Source organism: Eretmochelys imbricata, chromosome 17, assembly GCF_965152235.1.
Source record: "Eretmochelys imbricata isolate rEreImb1 chromosome 17, rEreImb1.hap1, whole genome shotgun sequence".
NCBI classification, from domain to species: domain Eukaryota; kingdom Metazoa; phylum Chordata; order Testudines; family Cheloniidae; genus Eretmochelys; species Eretmochelys imbricata.
In genome coordinates, this window is record NC_135588.1 from 20,388,422 (window position 1) to 20,405,804 (window position 17,383).

At 48.9% G+C, this 17,383-nt stretch overlaps 1 protein-coding gene across 8 annotated transcripts in view; it reads left to right on the forward strand.

Annotated features, from left to right (window-relative positions):
- The window catches only part of RFFL (ring finger and FYVE like domain containing E3 ubiquitin protein ligase), a 79,937-nt gene that overhangs the window by 32,612 nt on the left and 29,942 nt on the right, over positions 1 to 17,383 (forward strand). For all 8 annotated transcript variants that reach the window (XM_077836700.1, XM_077836701.1, XM_077836704.1 and 5 more), the window contains 3 exons: positions 12,861 to 13,268; positions 15,797 to 15,880; positions 16,320 to 16,527. In XM_077836700.1, the coding sequence (XP_077692826.1) occupies positions 12,861 to 13,268; positions 15,797 to 15,880; positions 16,320 to 16,527 (700 nt within the window). The remainder of the gene's footprint in view (positions 1 to 12,860; positions 13,269 to 15,796; positions 15,881 to 16,319; positions 16,528 to 17,383) is intronic.

Genomic DNA, 17,383 nt, shown 5'->3' on the forward strand with positions numbered 1-17,383 from the left:
TCGCACCGGTTGAAAAGCCGAGATGGCCGCAAGGTGAACTCTGACAGACGATGCTGCCAGGCCCTGCTGCTTTGGGTCCAGGAGATACTCCACAATGAGAGACACGGACACCTGGAGAGGGGGCGTGTTGCGCTGAGTGCACCAGCATGAAAACTGCTTCCACTTAGCCGTATGCGTAGCCTGAGTGGAGGGCTTCCTGCTGCCCATCAGTACTTGCTGTACAGGTTCCGAACAGAGACGATCTGAAGGGTTCAGCCACGCAGCATCCATACTATGAGGTGGAGTGTTCGCAGGTCGGGATGGCAGAGGCGACCGTGACCCGGAGTAATCAGGTCGGGAAGAGGAGGCAATGGGACTGGAGTGTCCACAGAGAGCTCCAATAGCACAGGGTACCAGTGCTGCCTTGGCCACGCTGGAGTCTCCAGAATCACTCGCGCCCTGTCCCTGCGAACCTTGAGCAGGACCCTGTGCACAAGGGGGAATGGGGGAAAGGCGTGAAACAATCGGCTCGTCCATGGGAGTAGGAAGGCGTCTGTGAAAGAGCCCGGGGAGTGGCCCTGGAGGGAGCAGAACGCCAGGCATTTCTGATTGCTGCGGGAGGCGAACAGGTCGTCCTGGGGAAACCCGCACCTTCGGAAGATTGGGTGGATGACATTGGGGTGGAGTGACCACTCATGGGAGTGGAAGGACCTGCTCAGGTGGTCCGCCAGCGTGTTCTGGAGCCCAGGTAGAAAGGACGCCACCAGGTGAATGGAGTGGGCTATACAGAATTCCCACAGTCGAACGGCCTCCTGACAGAGGGGGGAGGAGTGGGCCCCTCCTTGCTTGTTTATGTAGAACATGGCTGTGGTGTTGTCTGTGAGGACCGCCACACAATGACCCTGCAGCCGCTCCAAGAAGGCTTGACAGGCAAGGAGCACCGCCATCAGCTCCGGGACGTTGATATGAAGGGAGAGTGCGGACCAGGGCCATATCCCTGTGTCTGAATGTCCTCGAGGTGGGTGCCCCATCCCAGGGCTGACGCATCCATGACAAGGGATAAGGAGGGCTGCGGGCTGTGAAAAGGAACTCCTTCACATACCGCCTGGGGATCTAGCCACCAGAGGAGGGAGGTCAGGACCCGCTCTGGGACAGTGTCCCAACCTGGGCGATAGACTGATATCAGCCAGGCCTATAATGGGCGGAGTCGAAGTCTGGTGTGCCTGGTTACATACGTGCATGAAGTCATGTGGCTGAGAAGACTCAAGCAACTTCTTGCCAACGAGGTTGGGAAGCTCTGAAGGCTCCGGACAAGGGCCACAATGGCCTGGAAATGAGCATCTGGAAGGAGGGCTCGTGCCTGCACGGAGTCTAGAACCGCCCTGATGAATTCTATTCTCTGGGTCAGTTCTAGTGTCGATTTTGCGACAAGAGGCCTAACCGACGAAATGTGTCTATAACCAAGCAGAGGTAGGAGTGCACCTGTTCTCTGGTGCTCCCACGGATAAGCCAGTCGTCGAGGTAAGGGTATACCTGCACCTGCTGCCGACGAAGGAGACCAAAGGGAAGGGCTGTGAACTGATGATGTTCGCGGTTGACCACAAAGTGGAGGAAGTATCTGTGCGCCAGATGAATTCGCTATGTGGAAATACACATCTTTCATGTCGAGGGCGGCGTACCAGTCTCCAGGATCCAGGGAAGGTATGATGGTGCCCAAGGAGACCATGCAGAACTTCAGCTTTACCAAGAACTTGTTGAGTCTGCGCAGGTCCAGAATGGGTCGAAGCCCTCCCTTTGCCTTGGGGATTAGGAAATAATGGGAGTAAAACCCCCTGCCCCTTAGCTCCCTCGGGACCTCCTCGATCACCCCCTTGGCGAGGAGCATGATAAGGATAACCTCCTGAATAAGGAGTTGCTTGTGAGAAGGGTCCCTGAAGAGGGACAGGGAAGGACGGTGGGGAGGAACAAAATTGGAGAGAGCATCCTGCTTCCACCATGTGGAGGATCCAGTGGTCTGTGGTTATGCGGGCCCAGGCACGGTGGAAATGGGATAAACGATTCAAGAAGGGTGGGGTAGGATCCTGAATGAGGTCCGGTATATCGTTCTTGAGCGTCCCTTCTAAAGGCCTGTTTTGAGCCTGAGGATGGTTCAGACTGGCCCTGACCTTGCGCAGACTGGGGGTTGGAGGGCTTCCTCCTGCCATTACGCCCCTGTCTCCTATACAAATCCTGCCTTGGTCGAGGAGGGAGTTGGAGCGTTATTGTTGTGGCTGCTGTGGTTTGAAGGGTTTCCGCTGGGTAGCCGGTGTGTGCATGCCCAGGGACTTCATTATTGCCCTTGAGTCCTTAAGGGTTTGTAGCCTGGAATTGGTTTTGTCCGAAAACAGGCCCCCTCCATCAAAGGGGAGGTCCTGCAGTGTTTGCTGAAGCTCCAGTGGCAGGTAGGAAGCTTGCACCCAGGAGATATGCCTCATCGCTATCCCTGAGGACAAAGTGCATGCGGCAGAATCTGCAGCATCCAGCAAGGCCTGCAACAAGGTTCGTGCCACTATTTTGCCCTCATTGACCAAGGCCCCAAACTCTTCTCTGGACTTAGGAGGTAATAACTGCTTAAATTTCAGCATGGAGTTCCAGGAGTTAAAATTGTAATGGCTCAGCCTGCTGATTAGTGATCCTGAGCTGAAGACCCCCCACAGAATAAACTTTGTGCCCAAACAGATCAAGGTGCCTGGCGTCCTTTGATTTGAGAGCTGGGGCCTGCTGGCCTTGCCATTCTTTCTCATTCACTGATGCTACCACTAGCAAACAAGGCTGTGGGTGGGCGAACAAATAATTGTACCCCTTTGAGGGGACAAAGTATTTGCGCTCCACTCCCTTAGCAGTCAGTGGGATGGATGCAGGTGTTTGCCAGATTGTTCTGGTGCTGGATTGGATAGTCCGAATAAGGGGTAGGGCTACCCTTGATGGAGCTTCTGCTGAGAGAATATCCACCACCAGGTCCTCCACCTCTACCACCTCCTCCGCTTGCAAGTTTATGTTCCGCACCACCCTATGCAAGAGGTCTTGGTGGGCATGGAGGTCTATAGGAGGGGGACCCGAGACTGTAGTGCCTGCCACCGCCTCGTCGGGTGAGGAGGAGGAGGAGGATACCGGGGCGGGAGAGGGTCATCTAGGGCCTCTTGTGGAGCTGGGCCCAGCTGTCCTGTGCCAGTGACCTCAGGGCCCGGAGCAGGAACTGCTGTTAGAGGAGGTCCTGCAGCGGGAAGAGGAGCCACCATGGTCTCCATGCCTCCTGGGGCGGGGGCTGAGTGGCAGTAGCCTCTGGCACTTGTGGCTCAGACGGGGTTGAGCGAGAAGCCCCAGACAGAGCACCCTGTGCTTGGTGGTACTCCCAGTGTGTCCAGAACAGCCATTGGGTGGACCCTTGAGCAGGACCCTGCTCTTGTGCCTGCCAATGCCCAGCCCCCGACTCCAGGTGGCTATGGTCCAAATGGCGGCAGTCCGAGAAGCGCGACCCTGCCTCCGATCCCGAAGAATGGGAAATGGAACAGGAAGGCCACGGTGGTGCCGAGTGGATCTGCACGGGGTCGCGCCAACGGGGTGAAGTGAACGGTGCCACAATGCTGTGGAGCGGAGCCGGTGCCGGCATCTGGAACAGTGCCTGGATCTGGACCTGGCTCTAGACGATGAGCGGCATTGGGAGCAGCGTCGGGTCCGGCATCTGCTCCTTGACGGCAACCAGTGGGCAGAGTGGTGCCGGGACTGCGAGCGGGAACGGTGCCGAGAACGAGATCAGTGCCGTGGCTCGACCGACGGTGCCGATGGGTGGATCAGGGCCAGCTTGCCTCGGGACGGTGCCACGCATGCAGTACTGGTGCTTTGGCATGAGGCTATGGGGATGCCGATGCTATCATGGCAATAAGGTCCCTTGCAGTCGCAAAGGTATCCGGGGTGGATGGCAACTGGACCTTGACCATGCTGCGTACCGGGGAGTCCAGGGGTACCGGACTTAACGGCTCTCTTCCCAGGGCCGGAGTCAACGGTGCTGAGGCCGTAGACTGTGCCCCTCGACATTCCCCTGCGGGACGCACCTCCAGAGGCGGTTCCAAGGAGGCTGGCCTCTGTGTCGGCGGGCCAGCCTTTGCTGGTTTCTGGTGCCACTTCTTGCCAGGAGAGTGGGAGTGGTGCCGGGCCGAAGATGTCAGCTGCGGTGCCGGGGAGCGTCGGTGCTGCGGGTCTCAGTCACAGTCCAACCGTGGTGCCGCTCCTGCTGGAGCGCTGGGCACCGAGGCGCTCGGTGCCGGATCTTGGCGCGCCGCAGGAGGTTGAGGCCTGTTTGAGATGAAAGTCCCGCTCCTTCTTGGTCCGGGGATGAAAACCCTTGCAGATCCTGCACTTGTCTGCTTGATGAGACTCCCCCAGACACTTCAGGCACGAGTCGTGTGGGTCGCCCACTGGCATGGGCTTAGAGCAGAAACTGCAGGGCTTGAATCCTGGAGCTTTGGGTATGAGCCCAATAGAAAATCGGGGAGGAGGGGAACCCCCCCCAACCCACTAATCCTAACTAACTACAAGTATAACTATGAGCGATTATAAACTATGAACTATTATAACTAGAAACTGTAAGTGCTAGCGAGAGTGGAGACCAGCAACGCTGAACTCCACAGTTCCAATGGCCATTACGGGTGGTAAGAAGGAACGGAGGAAGCGCTGGGTCGGCTGGGGTATATATCAAGCGCCATGAAGGTGCCACTCCAGGGGGCTACAAAGTCGACCTACCGGGTGTTGCTAGGGTAAAAATTCTCCGACGGCTGTGCACGTGGCACGCATGCACCTCATTGGAATCGATATGAGCAAGCACTCGAAGAACTCTGTATCCTATCCTAGGATGGCTGAAGCAGTTACTTTGAACTGTGATACCCAGTTAATATTTAAATCAAGCCACTTATATGTAAAACATAATGAATATGAAAGCGAAGTCCTTTCAAATTGGAGGCCATACAGATAAATGAGTTTGTTAAAAGTGAGATTCAACAGAACGTTGACCTCTCAAGAAATATATTTTTTCAGGGTATTCAACCCCCTTACCACATATATATCAGTCCTGATACATTGTTAAATGGATCAGGGCAGAGAACAGTGAAGATGGTTGCAATGAGGCAAGTATGGACATTTTCTTTGTATCTAATAAGATGCCTTTATATAATCATTGAAGCATCTTTAAAGGACATTCAATTGTTCTTGGTAGTGAAAGCAATCTTGTCTTCCTTATTCTCCAAGCTAACTTCTGATCCTGGCTTTCTGTTTCACAGGATGACCATTAATTTAAGTCAGGCTTCGCTGATTTTATATTTTTTCCTGCTGATAGCAAGGTAGACCAGGCGTTCTTCTGGGGCAAGGTCAAGTTCTCCTTGCTGCCTCCTCTTCCGCCCCCTGAGAAAGGTTTACGTGTCTCAGCCACTGGCTGACATTTTCAGGAAGGCCATTTTTTCTGAAGAATACTTACTGGAAAAGCTCCTGGCAAGCTCAGGTCTAAGATATAAAACAATAGCTCTAGTTAAATCTTGAATGTTGGCATTGACTCACTTTTATCTCAAACAAAATGATGTGCCAAGTGAATTGAATAGGAATTCTATAATCTCTGGAACCCTAGTTGTTAGTGCAAACTGAACCTTTCACAATTTAGAGCGTGCTGTCAAAGATTAAGTTCTAGGCAGTGTTTTGATTAAAATATTACAAAATTAGCTGATAGGTTGGCATTTGTGACAGATATGGCAATTCCCTGCAATATCCTTGAAAAAAACATATAGAATTACATTTAAATATATTTGGAGTCCATTGTATTAAATGCAAAGGTTATGTATTATTCTGGCCTGAGACTATATGTAACTTCTGTAGAGAGATGTGATGTAAGGCCTGGATGATCAAAGGACTATATTAAACAATATATGTCAGACAAGAATGGACTTTTGAGACAATAAACGTGAAATGAATTTCCTGGGAAGTATCTACAGAGAGGTGAATGCAAATTCTCCACTGCCAGTTATACAAAAATGCAGCCTTTTGAAGCTACGCCCTGAGAAGTGGGCCTTTGTCTGCTGATCATCTGTTACATGAGGCCGAGATCAAAGGCGCAAGCTGTATAAAGGGAAGACTGGTTGTTCTGGTTCTGAAGTAAGGCTGTTATGAACTTGTAACCAAAGGAATAAACCCTTTGTTGGGTTTGAAGGATTGACTCCTACCAGAGACCTTGTTGGAGTTGAGGGCTGATCTCTGCTTAGCTTTTTAGGATGCATATAGGTTATTTTATTATTTTTAATATATTTTCTCTAATGCTTTCATCTTAAAAATAAACACACTTGCTTAGAGAGAGCTGTGTGGTAGCTTGTAACGGTTGTCAATTACAGCTGTTCATAGCCTTCAGAGAGAAAGCAAAGCACCCTGGCCTGTTGTAGGCACTCTGATTTGCTGGGGAACTCAGTGTAGGTACGTAACTGCGCAGTCCTGAAAAACCTTGGTTGGGAGGGAGGGTGGACACGCACCTCTCTCGGGAGAGGTGATGACTGAGGAACTGGGAACCTAGAGCAGGTGGGCTTAAGGGACCATGGAGGGGGATACAGGTTGTTGCCCTGAACTGTGACAGGGTTATTGTTGCTGATCCCTTGCTGAGATCAGTTAGATGATGTATCTCTTGTACTATGCCCGTGTGGTAGCTGAACACCTCTGCGCTCCGGAGTGTTAAATGCAGGGACATTCTAGGCGAAGGGTCCTCAGCTGTGGAATGAGGTCCCTCTGCTGTTCCTTCAGAGCCAGTCTGCCAGGTTTTGAGTGTGGTGAAAAACTCAATCTTTTCAGATACGACTACCAGATGCTTCTAAACTAAAGCATTGCATCTCCCCTCTAATCTTCTCTGATGGCTAACTGGAAGAGGGAAAGTATTGGCCACAATAGATGTTCTCCATTAATATTTGTGTAATGTATCCAGATGCCCCTGTGATGAGCACCCCCACTGTAGGTTGTTAAAATAGGGATTGTTCGCTCGACTAGTCTAGATGGTGCACAGACAACACTCCCCATCTTTGCACTGAACAGTGTTACATTGACTAGATCCCTTCAGGAGTCCAGTGTCCAACAAATCAGACCAACAGTAATATTTTATATTAACAAGTGGGGGGAGGAGGGGGAAACTGGTGAAGCTGGACAGTAACAAGAAGGGTTTCTTCAGGTATGTTGGCAACAAGAAGAAAGCCAAGGAAAGTGTGGGCCCCTTAATGAATGAACTAGGGAGGCAACCTAGTGACAGAGGATGTGGAAAAAGCTAATGTACTCAATGCTTTTTTTGCCTCTGTCTTCACGAACAAGGTCAGCTCCCAGACTGCTGTGCTGGGCATCACAACATGGGGAATAGATGGCCAGCCCTCTGTGGAGAAAGAGGTGGTTAGGGACTATTTAGAAAAGCTGGACGTGCACAAGTCCATGGGGCTGGATGAGTTGCATCCGAGAGTACTAAAGGAACTGGCGGCTGTGATTGCAGAGCCATTGGCCATTATCTTTGAAAACTCGTGGCGAACGGGGGAAGTCCCGGATGAGTGGAAAAAGGCTAATGTAGTGCCAATCTTTAAAAAAGGGAAGAAGGAGGATCCTGGGAACTACAGGCCAGTCAGCCTCACTTCAGTCCCCGGAAAAATCATGGAGCAGGTCCTCAAAGAATCAATCCTGAAGCACTTACATGAGAGGAAAGTGATCAGGAACAGTCAGCATGGATTCATCAAGGGAAGGTCATGCCTGACTAATCTAATCGCCTTCTATGATGAGATTACTGGTTCTGTGGATGAAGGGAAAGCAGTGGATGTATTGTATCTTGACTTTAGCAAAGCTTTTGACACGGTCTCCCACAGTATTCTTGTCAGCAAGTTAAGGAAGTATGGGCTGGATGAATGCACCATAAGGTAGGTAGAAAGTTGGCTACATTGTCGGGCTTAACGGGTAGTGAGCAATGGCTCCATGTCTAGTTGGCAGCCGGTGTCAAGTGGAGTGCCCCAGGGGTCGGCCCTGGGGCCGGTTTTGTTCAATATCTTCATAAATGATCTGGAGGATGGTTTGGATTGCACTCTCAGCAAATTTGCGGATGATACTAAACTGGGAGGAGTGGTAGATACGCTGGAGGGCAGGGATAGGCTACAGAGGGCCCTAGACAAATTGGAGGATTGGGCCAAAAGAAATCTGATGAGGTTCAATAAGGATAAGTGCAGGGTCCTGCACTTAGGACGGAAGAACCCAATGCACAGCTACAGACTAGGGACCGAATGGCTAGGCAGCAGTTCTGCGGAAAAGGACCTAGGGGTGACAGTGGACGAGAAGCTGGATATGAGCCAGCAGTGTGCCCTTGTTGCCAAGAAGGCCAATGGCATTTTGGGATGTATAAGTAGGGGCATAGCGAGCAGATCGAGGGACGTGATCGTCCCCCTCTATTCGACATTGGTGAGGCCTCATCTGGAGTACTGTGTCCAGTTTTGGGCCCCACACTACAAGAAGGATGTGGATAAATTGGAGAGAGTCCAGCGAAGGGCAACAAAAATGATTAGGGGTCTGGAACACATGAGTTATGAGGAGAGGCTGAGGGAACTGGGATTATTTAGTCTGCAGAAGAGAAGAATGAGGGGGGATTTGATAGCTGCTTTCAACTACCTGAGAGGTAGTTCCAGAGAGGATGGTTCTAGACTATTCTCAGTGGTGGAAGAGGACAGGACAAGGAGTAATGGTCTCAAGTTGCAGTGGGGGAGGTTCAGGTTGGATATTAGGAAAAACTTTCACTAGGAGGGTGGTGAAACACTGGAATGCGTTGCCTAGGGAGGTGGTGGAATCTCTTTCCTTAGAAGTTTTTAAGGTCAGGCTTGACAAAGCCCTGGCTGGGATGATTTAATTGGGTATGGGTCCTGCTTTTGAGTAGGGGGTTGGACTAGATGACCTCCTGAGGTCCCTTCCAACCCTGATATTCTATGATTCTATGACTTTCCTGCCAGCAACTCATCTTGTAGTTTAATGGACTTGAATTACTTTTGTCCTGCATAGGAGTGTTCTTCTCCTGAGACGGATTGTGTGCTTTGGTGAATAGGAATCTTGAGACCTGATTTACGATCTGTACTGATTATGTGATAACCTCAGGATAGGTATAAAGGGGTGGAGATGATTCTTATCTAGAAATGTTTATGGGAAGAGGTTTTGCATCTTTCCATCGAGCCCCATTAACATGTCTTTTATGAAGTTCCAGAACACCAGCAGAAGTCCCACAGATGTCACTGGCCAGGGATTCAGCTGGATATTTACCCTTCAGTAGGGTAAAATGGGGGAGCAGTGATCTAGGTTGAGAGGGAGCTTATTTAAGAGGTATAGTAGTCATACCTCTCAAGGCATTATCCATGAGAAGAAAACATCCGAACAGATCAAGCTCAAAAACCACACCCTGAATTCCTGTTCTAAAACAGCTGACTCAGAGGCATGAATCTATAAATCTACTTTCTTTGAACTTTATGCACAGTGGAGTTGAAGATTTTCTCATTCACCATAAGTAATTCAGAAAACAAAAAAAGAGTTTTTTGTGTTTGGTTCAAGAGTTTCTATCTCTTGCTTTCAAGCCCAAGTTCTGATTCCTTATTGCTAAGGCTACGATTTAGTCACAGAGGGTGCGGAAGTCACGGACTCTGAGACTTCCAGTGACCTCCATGATTGCAGCCTGCAGCATTTAGGAGCCGCAGAATCCCCCATTGTCCGTGAGGGGCAGAGCGCTGCGGGGTAAGTGGCAGGGCCCCTGGAGCTCCAAGCCACCACAAGTGGTAGGGGAAACCCAAAGCTCCTGGCCCCGGCAGGCAGCAGGGAACCCCGCAGCTCCTGGCCACCGCAGGCGGCAATGGAAGCTCCGAGCTCCTGGCTAACGGCAGGTGCCCATGGAGCTGCTGTAGGCCCCCCGGAGCGGTGGGCGATGGGGGCAGCTCGCGGCTGCCATAGGACCCCAGAGCTGTGGGTGGCAGGGGCAGCTCGCGGCTGCCACAGGTGGTGGGGGCAACCTGCAGCTCCCGGGAGGCGGGGGGACCCAGCAGCTCCTGGCCGCCGTGGGCCCTTGGAGCTGTGGGTAATGGGGGGCCCCTTGAGCTCTGATATCCAACCTGTGGTGGGGGACCCTGGAGCGCCTAGCCACACATACAGCGGGCAGGCTGTACGGGAACCCACAGATCCCCATTTTGTCACAGATGTTTTTAGTAAAACTCACGGACAGGTAACGGCTTCCGTGAATTTTTCTTTATTGCCCGTGACCTGTCTGTGACGTGACAAAATCTTAGCCTTACTTACTGCATAGCGCTAAAGAGTCTGGACGGGAGTGCAAATTTATGGTGAAATCTAAAGGAAGAAAGCCAGTGACTAAATGGATGTGGGAAACAGGGGGATTAGTAATAGAATACAAATCCAGTTCAGGTTTGTAGTGATAGAAAATGATCTAATGGCTGATCTGTCGCATAGGCCACCAAAGTTTGGTCTCAGTCCAACTGCCAATGGAGAACTGATCCTGACACAAAAATCTCCTTCGTAACTGGCAGTCTCAAGAGAAGGGCAAAGTACTGAATCAGCTTGCTGAGTCACACCCTAGAGGTGGTCACTCTCGAGGTTAAGGTAAACTGCCAGACTTAGGAGGGGACCGAAAGTTTGTACATTACTGCATACGCTGTACCTGTTTTGTAGAGGGGAAGTGTCCCAAGTACGGCTGACCTGGCACCTTTTACTAGCACTGAATCCATCCATGCATAAAAAAACAAACAAAAAAACAGGAGAAGAAGGACTCAAGTGACTGTCCTAATGATGATCCTATTGTGAGTGCTCTCACCTGACTTTCAGAAATGCTGAACAGAGTTCCAGCTATCAGCAGGAGCTGTGAGTGTTCAGAACCTCTGAAAATCAAGCCCCTGTGCCCAGGGTGCTGAGGGTAGTAGAAAAACTTAGATATGAACAAACAGAACTTAAACATTAAAATTGGTTTTGATGCTTGAAGCCGCCAGGCTCTCAGAAGAGCTCAGATGTTCCAAAATACTTAGCACCCAGCCACTGTCATTGTGACGTTGAAGGCCAGGTTCTGAAGAACTTACCTTGTTGCCAGTGTGCTGGGCTCCTTTGAAAACCTTGCTACTTATTTTGGAAAATAGAAGCTGAATTATTTTGAAAAGCTGGCCATTGTTGTAAAACTTGTTCTTGTTTCCTTTCCTCGTGGCAGAGGCCTCCCCCAGCAGATAATTTATGCATGCTACTGTTTACATTTTTAAACCAGCACACACATCTGATTTACTTCGGAAAGTCTGTTCCCTTATAGGATAGTGTGGCAAATTGCCGGCACTACTTTGATGGGTCTCGCGCTTTCTCTTCTTGGGGAGGGTTCAGGGCACCGTTTCTCACCCCTGAACTGGGGTATTAACTGCTCCACTAGTGTCCTAGAGGAGGGGAGTGGAGAGGGAGGGACCTGGGCCCGACCTCTACTCCGGGTCCCAGCCCAGGGGCCCTAGGGATAGCGGTAAATCGCTTAAACTAGAGGTTCCTTCCCCTGGGCTACTTCCGTCTCCTGCCCTTCAGCTTGTGGGGCTTCCTGCCCTCCCTCTGCACAAACCAGGTGTCCCTTTACCTAGGGTCTTGGTCGTCTTAGCCCACTGCAGCACTTCTCCAAATTCTCCTCTGCTTCCCTCCAAACTGCTCTCTGCTCCAGCACCAATCCACTCTGCTTCAACTCCTTCCCTTGTCTGATTGAAGCAGATCAGATGACTGGCTTCAGGTGCTTTAATTAATCTATAGCAAACTTTCTTCCCTCTACAGGGAATAAGGCTCCCTTCTGACACTCTCCTGCTGCCCTCTGGCCATGCTGTATCACAATAGATAGATCCGTTGTATTCCATCTGTGATTTAGCTGGGCAGATGGGTTCAGAATAAACCATTGAAAACCGTTGCAGTGTTGGAATTCATTATTGTTTAAAAACATTTTTGTGATTTGTGTAATAGAATTTATCTAATTTCTTTTATAAGAACTGTGTGTTGAATCCAGACACATGTCAGAAATATTTGTTAATTTTCTTTCAGTCAACAGCACACATTGTGTGCTTGACATATCTTTCATAAATAAGGTTTGATTTATCTAGGACAGTGGTTTTCAAACTTTTTTTCTGGTGGCTCAGTTGAAGAAAACGGTTGATTTCAGCAGAGCTGGGGATGAGGGGTTTGGGGTGCAAGAGGGGACTCCGGGTTTGGGGGGGCTCAGAGGTGGGAGCACAGGCTTACTTTGAGCGGCTCCCAGTCAGCAGCGTAGCGGGGGGGTGCTAAAGCAGGCTTCCTGCCTGTCCTGGCACTATGGACCATGCTGCTCCCCAGAAGTGGCCAGCAGCAGGTCCGGCTCCTAGACAGAAGCACGCAAGTGGCTCTGTGCAGCTGTCACCCGCAGGCACTTCCCCCCCCCCCAGCTTCCATTGGCTGATTCCTGGCCAATGGGAGTGTGCAGCTGGTGCTCGGGGCGGGGGCAGCGGGCGGAGCCCAGTGTCGTGTCCCCCACCCCCTCCGGAGCCAGACCTGCTGCTGGCTGCTTCTGGGACATAGTGTGCTGTCGCAACAGGTCGGGACTTTTAATGGCCCGGTCGGTGGTGCTGACCAGAGCCGCTGGGACCCAGTGTCTTACATTCTGCAACCCAGTACTGGGTCATGACCTGCAGTTTGAAAACCACTGATCTAGGACATGGGCTTCAATTTATATTATCTCCAGCTTGCATGTTGTGTTAACCCCAATACCGTTCTTCGATAATCACTCTAAACCTTTGTGGCTTGGTGTCTTTTCTCTCCCCCTCTTCTGTTTTGAGCAGCACATCTGCTTTGACTGTAAAAAGAATTTTTGCACTTCCTGTTCAAGCCAGCCTGAAAGCAGTCCCCTTCTCTGCCATCTCTGTCAGCGGTTCCAAGCCACAGCGTTTCAGCGGGAGGAGTTGATAAAGATGAAGGTGAAGGATCTACGAGACTATCTGGCACTCCACGAGGTTTCCACAGAGTTGTGCCGTGAAAAGGAAGACCTCGTGTTTCTGATTCTTGGGCAACAGCCTGTAATCACCCAGGAGGATAGAATACGAATCCCGCCGTTAAATTCTGGCACATCTGGACAGCAAAGCTTTGTGATTCTGCCAGAGACCAGCACAGCATCTTCTACCTCACATGGAGATACCTCTCCAGTGTCTGCAGACTCCATCTTGAGTCCAATAACTCAGGAACATCAACAGGTACACCAGTCTCCAGTTAGAAGCACCTTTAGTGTACTTATTCCCTCTCGTTGTCAGATTAATTATTGAGATGCTGCCTGTGTTTTTGCCATCAAAATTCTGCACATATCTTCCTTGATTAAAGATCAGTGCCATGAGACTGCAGGGCTTCTATTTACCACAAACGACAGTGCTTCAGCTGCGTATTACGCATGGCTGTCCCCATGTTCATAGTAAAGCTAAGTCCAGGGGGTCAAATCCTGAGGTCCTTGCTTAGGCAAACACCCACTGATTGCAGTGTTTGAGTAAGGACCTCAGACATTTTGCTGTAGAATGAATTCCTTTAGTTTCTGAATTGTTCTAACTTGTGAATTTCATTGTTGCTGTTTGTCAGTTGTGGCATTTGTCCTGCCTGCATTAATGGAATTTAATTTTTTTTTTTTTTTGGACTTTCAACCTTATTTTTGGATCTTGTTTGGATATACTGGATCCTTCAGTCACTGTTTTAAGGCAGTCTTATCATTGCTTTGTTTTGCACCCTTACATCAGCACTGGATACTCCTGTGACTAATAAGTTATATGGATATTTAATATCTATACTGATGCTAAAGCATATTTTACTTCCTTTTCTAGCCAGGATGTTGATATCATACTGACAACTACAAGCAGCTGTTAAAATGTTATATCCTCATTCTGTATTTCCTTATTTCTTGTGCCAGGAGGTCTCCAAAATTTCAAAGTGATATTGGAGTTAAAACAGTGGGGGAGGAGGATGGTTGAGGGGGCTCCTGGAGTCTGATCATCTACTGATTTGGGTCTGCAGAAATGCTTTGACTGAGGCCAAAAGTTATTAGTCCTGGCACAGAGAGTGCCAGAAACGGTCCAGCTGAATTCTTTTAGAGGAAATTAGTCATCTGATTATTTATATTGCCTTGCTTTGTTGTTAGGCTTTCTACTGACTGCTGTGGAATGTTTGCTTAGGGCTTGTCTATACAAACACTAAGTTCAGAGCAAGCTGGGGTGTAAATCTACCTCACATTAGCCTGCCGCACACTAGAAGTTCCCTACTGTGCTTTAATCTACTCCTATTTCAAAGTGGGATAGATCCAAGTGCACTGTGGAACTTTTGAGTGCATGGCAGCAGGGTCTATGCAGATACTTAGTGCACTAGTGCGAGGTGGATTTACACCCCAGCTTCCTGTGAACTGTTTGTTTAGACAAATCTTTAATGTTTAACATCTACTCTGGGCCTTCCTGGCGGGCTTAATTATCCCGGGGCCATCTCAGAAAGTGTGCTGCTTAGTTTCTCTATAGGTGTATCATGAGGCATGGTATCTTGTTTAAAAATGCAGTTATTCTTGAGGACATCTTTCACGCGTGGAGTTAGAAGGGCTTCTTACTGCCATCGCGGTAGCTCATGTTTGGAAATACCTGTGTTCACCTATGAGTTCTAAGTTTTTTCTCCAGCAAATTTCAGCTCCTGGCTTGACTCCTGGTTTCATCTGGTCATCTTGTGGGAATTCTCAGTAATATCAGCTCTTAAAATGCTTTTCATTTTCCTAAAGTTTTACAGATATTAACTGATCACAGTTACCCTAAGTAGTAGGGGAACATTCTCTCCATTTTCACTAAAAGGCAAACTGAGGTGGAGAGGATAAATACCATGCCCAAAGCCACAGATGGGGAATCAATAGGAACTGGGATTACAGGTCTGTTCCTTTCACCCAGTCCAGTGTTCAGAACCCCTGCCCTCCCTCTCCAGCTGCCATTGTCCTGTCCCCATTGCAGCTTCTCACCCCTACCTGTCCACACAGCACTCCACTCTAGGGAAGCCGTAATCTCCAGAGCAGTTTGAGGTGTGGGAGCTGGAGGAGAGAGGCAACTAATCCCTCACTTAACATCTCCAACACAACACCCCAAACCCAGCAACAATGTGCAGAGAGCACCGTGCCCTAATGGTCATTGAGTAACTGATCTGAGCAATCTTGAAGAGCGCCATCAAGTGGTCTCTCAATGAGAAACACAGCACAAATTCTTGACATATTCTAGTGATTGTGCTGTCAGTGACATCACACATGGATGCCACCTCACAATGAAGGATTGTAGAGCAGTGTCAAGATTTCACATCATGATAATCAGGTGGCTTTGTGCAACGCCATTTTGAGTCTCTATACCATCTGTCTCCTCCCAGTCCAGACTCGTAAGCCCCATGAGAACAACATGTGGGGGTATATTGTACATCATCAAGTATTCTAACAGGGCTCAATATATAATAAGGTGGGACCTGAAAGGGCCAAATGTAACACTAAAGTTTCAAATTGAGTTTTACTTGTTTAAGTGACAGGAATGTAGTATAGGAAACTTACTTTCTGCTAACGTGGCAGGAATGTAGTATAGGAAACTTACTTTCTGCTAACGTGGCTCTGTTTTGTCTTGTAATGACTTTCCTAATTCCACCCTATGTAGTGCATGCTCTGTGCTCAAGCCCATTTCCACTCTGGATATGCAGGGAGATTCCCTGCTGGTGAAAGATTTATTTCCTCTTCTAGGCAAATGGGCATGTGCCTCCAAGCCAAGACGATATGACAGAAATTGAGAATGCAGCAGAAGCACCAACAGAGGAGGAGACACAGGTTTGTGTGTGTCCCTTAAAATCAGACCATAGAAATAGGAAGGGTTCTTATAAGGGTTATTTCGTCCAACAGCCAGCTAGTGAAGAATTGCCGCTACCGCGGGTACTGCACAGAGCAGCAGAATAGCAGTTCGGAGTACAGCCGCCAGAAGACACTTTTCTGTACGTGGAGAATGGCAGGACGACCATATATGCAGAGAACCTGGTGTCACTTTAACACACGTGTCCTCCATAGTGGAGGACATTATAATGTAACTTTATAATAGGAGGAGGTGCTTTTATCTCCCTCCTAGAAGGCCCTTGTGTTCCTCGTAACTGGAGGGATGAAAGATCATTCACCTCCATGGATGAGTTCCTGCTAGTAAACCTATGAAAAGCTGCTTTGAATTCTGTCATCACATTGTGAGGTCAAATGTTAGTCTGTCTTTGTTCCATTTCAGTCTGTTGACTCGGAGGATAACCTGGTACAGGGACGGAGGGCCTCTCTTTCTGATCTAACGAGTGTCGGAGACATTGATGCACTCTCTGTGCGACAGCTGAAGGAAATCCTGGCTCGCAACTTTGTCAACTATAAAGGCTGCTGTGAGAAGTGGGAGCTGATGGAGAGAGTGACCCGCCTTTATAAAGAGAAGGACCTTCAGCATCTGGGTAAGGAGGAGGAACTGTATCAGTTTGCCAGGCTAACTGTCTTTCTCAACTCTTCGCTTTGGCATCAGCAGAAGCAAGCAGCAAGTCAAAGGGAGAAGGGGCTATAGTCTCCTTTTTCTTCCCTCCCTCTTCTCGAATGGCTCCTCCAAAAGTTTCTGCCTCTGCCCTTTGCAAGTGAGAGTTGGGACAGAGGCATCAAGGACTAAATAAACAAGGCAAGAGCGTGTCAGAGTGAATGCTGGTAAACTTATGGTTAGGCTTAAAGAGACAAGGTGGGTGAGGTAACACTAATTGTCAACCTCACATGTCAAAAGATACAAAGTAAATATCCTTAAATCAAACTCTTAAGTTCTAAAGCAGCCCTATCTTACTTTGCTTATGTGTACATTTTGATTATTGATGGAAATATTTAATTCATCAGTTTGTTTGTACTGTGAAACCTGTTTATCCATATTTACCAATAATCTAACCTGCCAAGCCTATGGTTTACCACTACATGTGTTTACCTACATAAAAGCTTTGTTAGTGTGGTTCAACTCAGGAAGGCAACTGCTCCATTGTGTATTGAGAGTGAGAGTGATTGACTCTAGTGACAAAATGTGTTCTTCCTGCCAGAGCCAACAGAGCTGTGGAAGATTCGAGCTACCACCTAATTCTTAAAAAAAGGAGGACTTTTGGCACCTTAGAGACTAACAAATGTATTTGAGCATAAGTTTTCGTGAGCTACAGCTCACTTCATCGGATGCATTCAGATGAAGTGAGCTGTAGCTCACGAAAGCTTACGCTCAAATACATTTGTTAGTCTCTAAGGTGCCACAAGTCCTCCTTTTCTTTTTGCAAATACAGACTAACATGG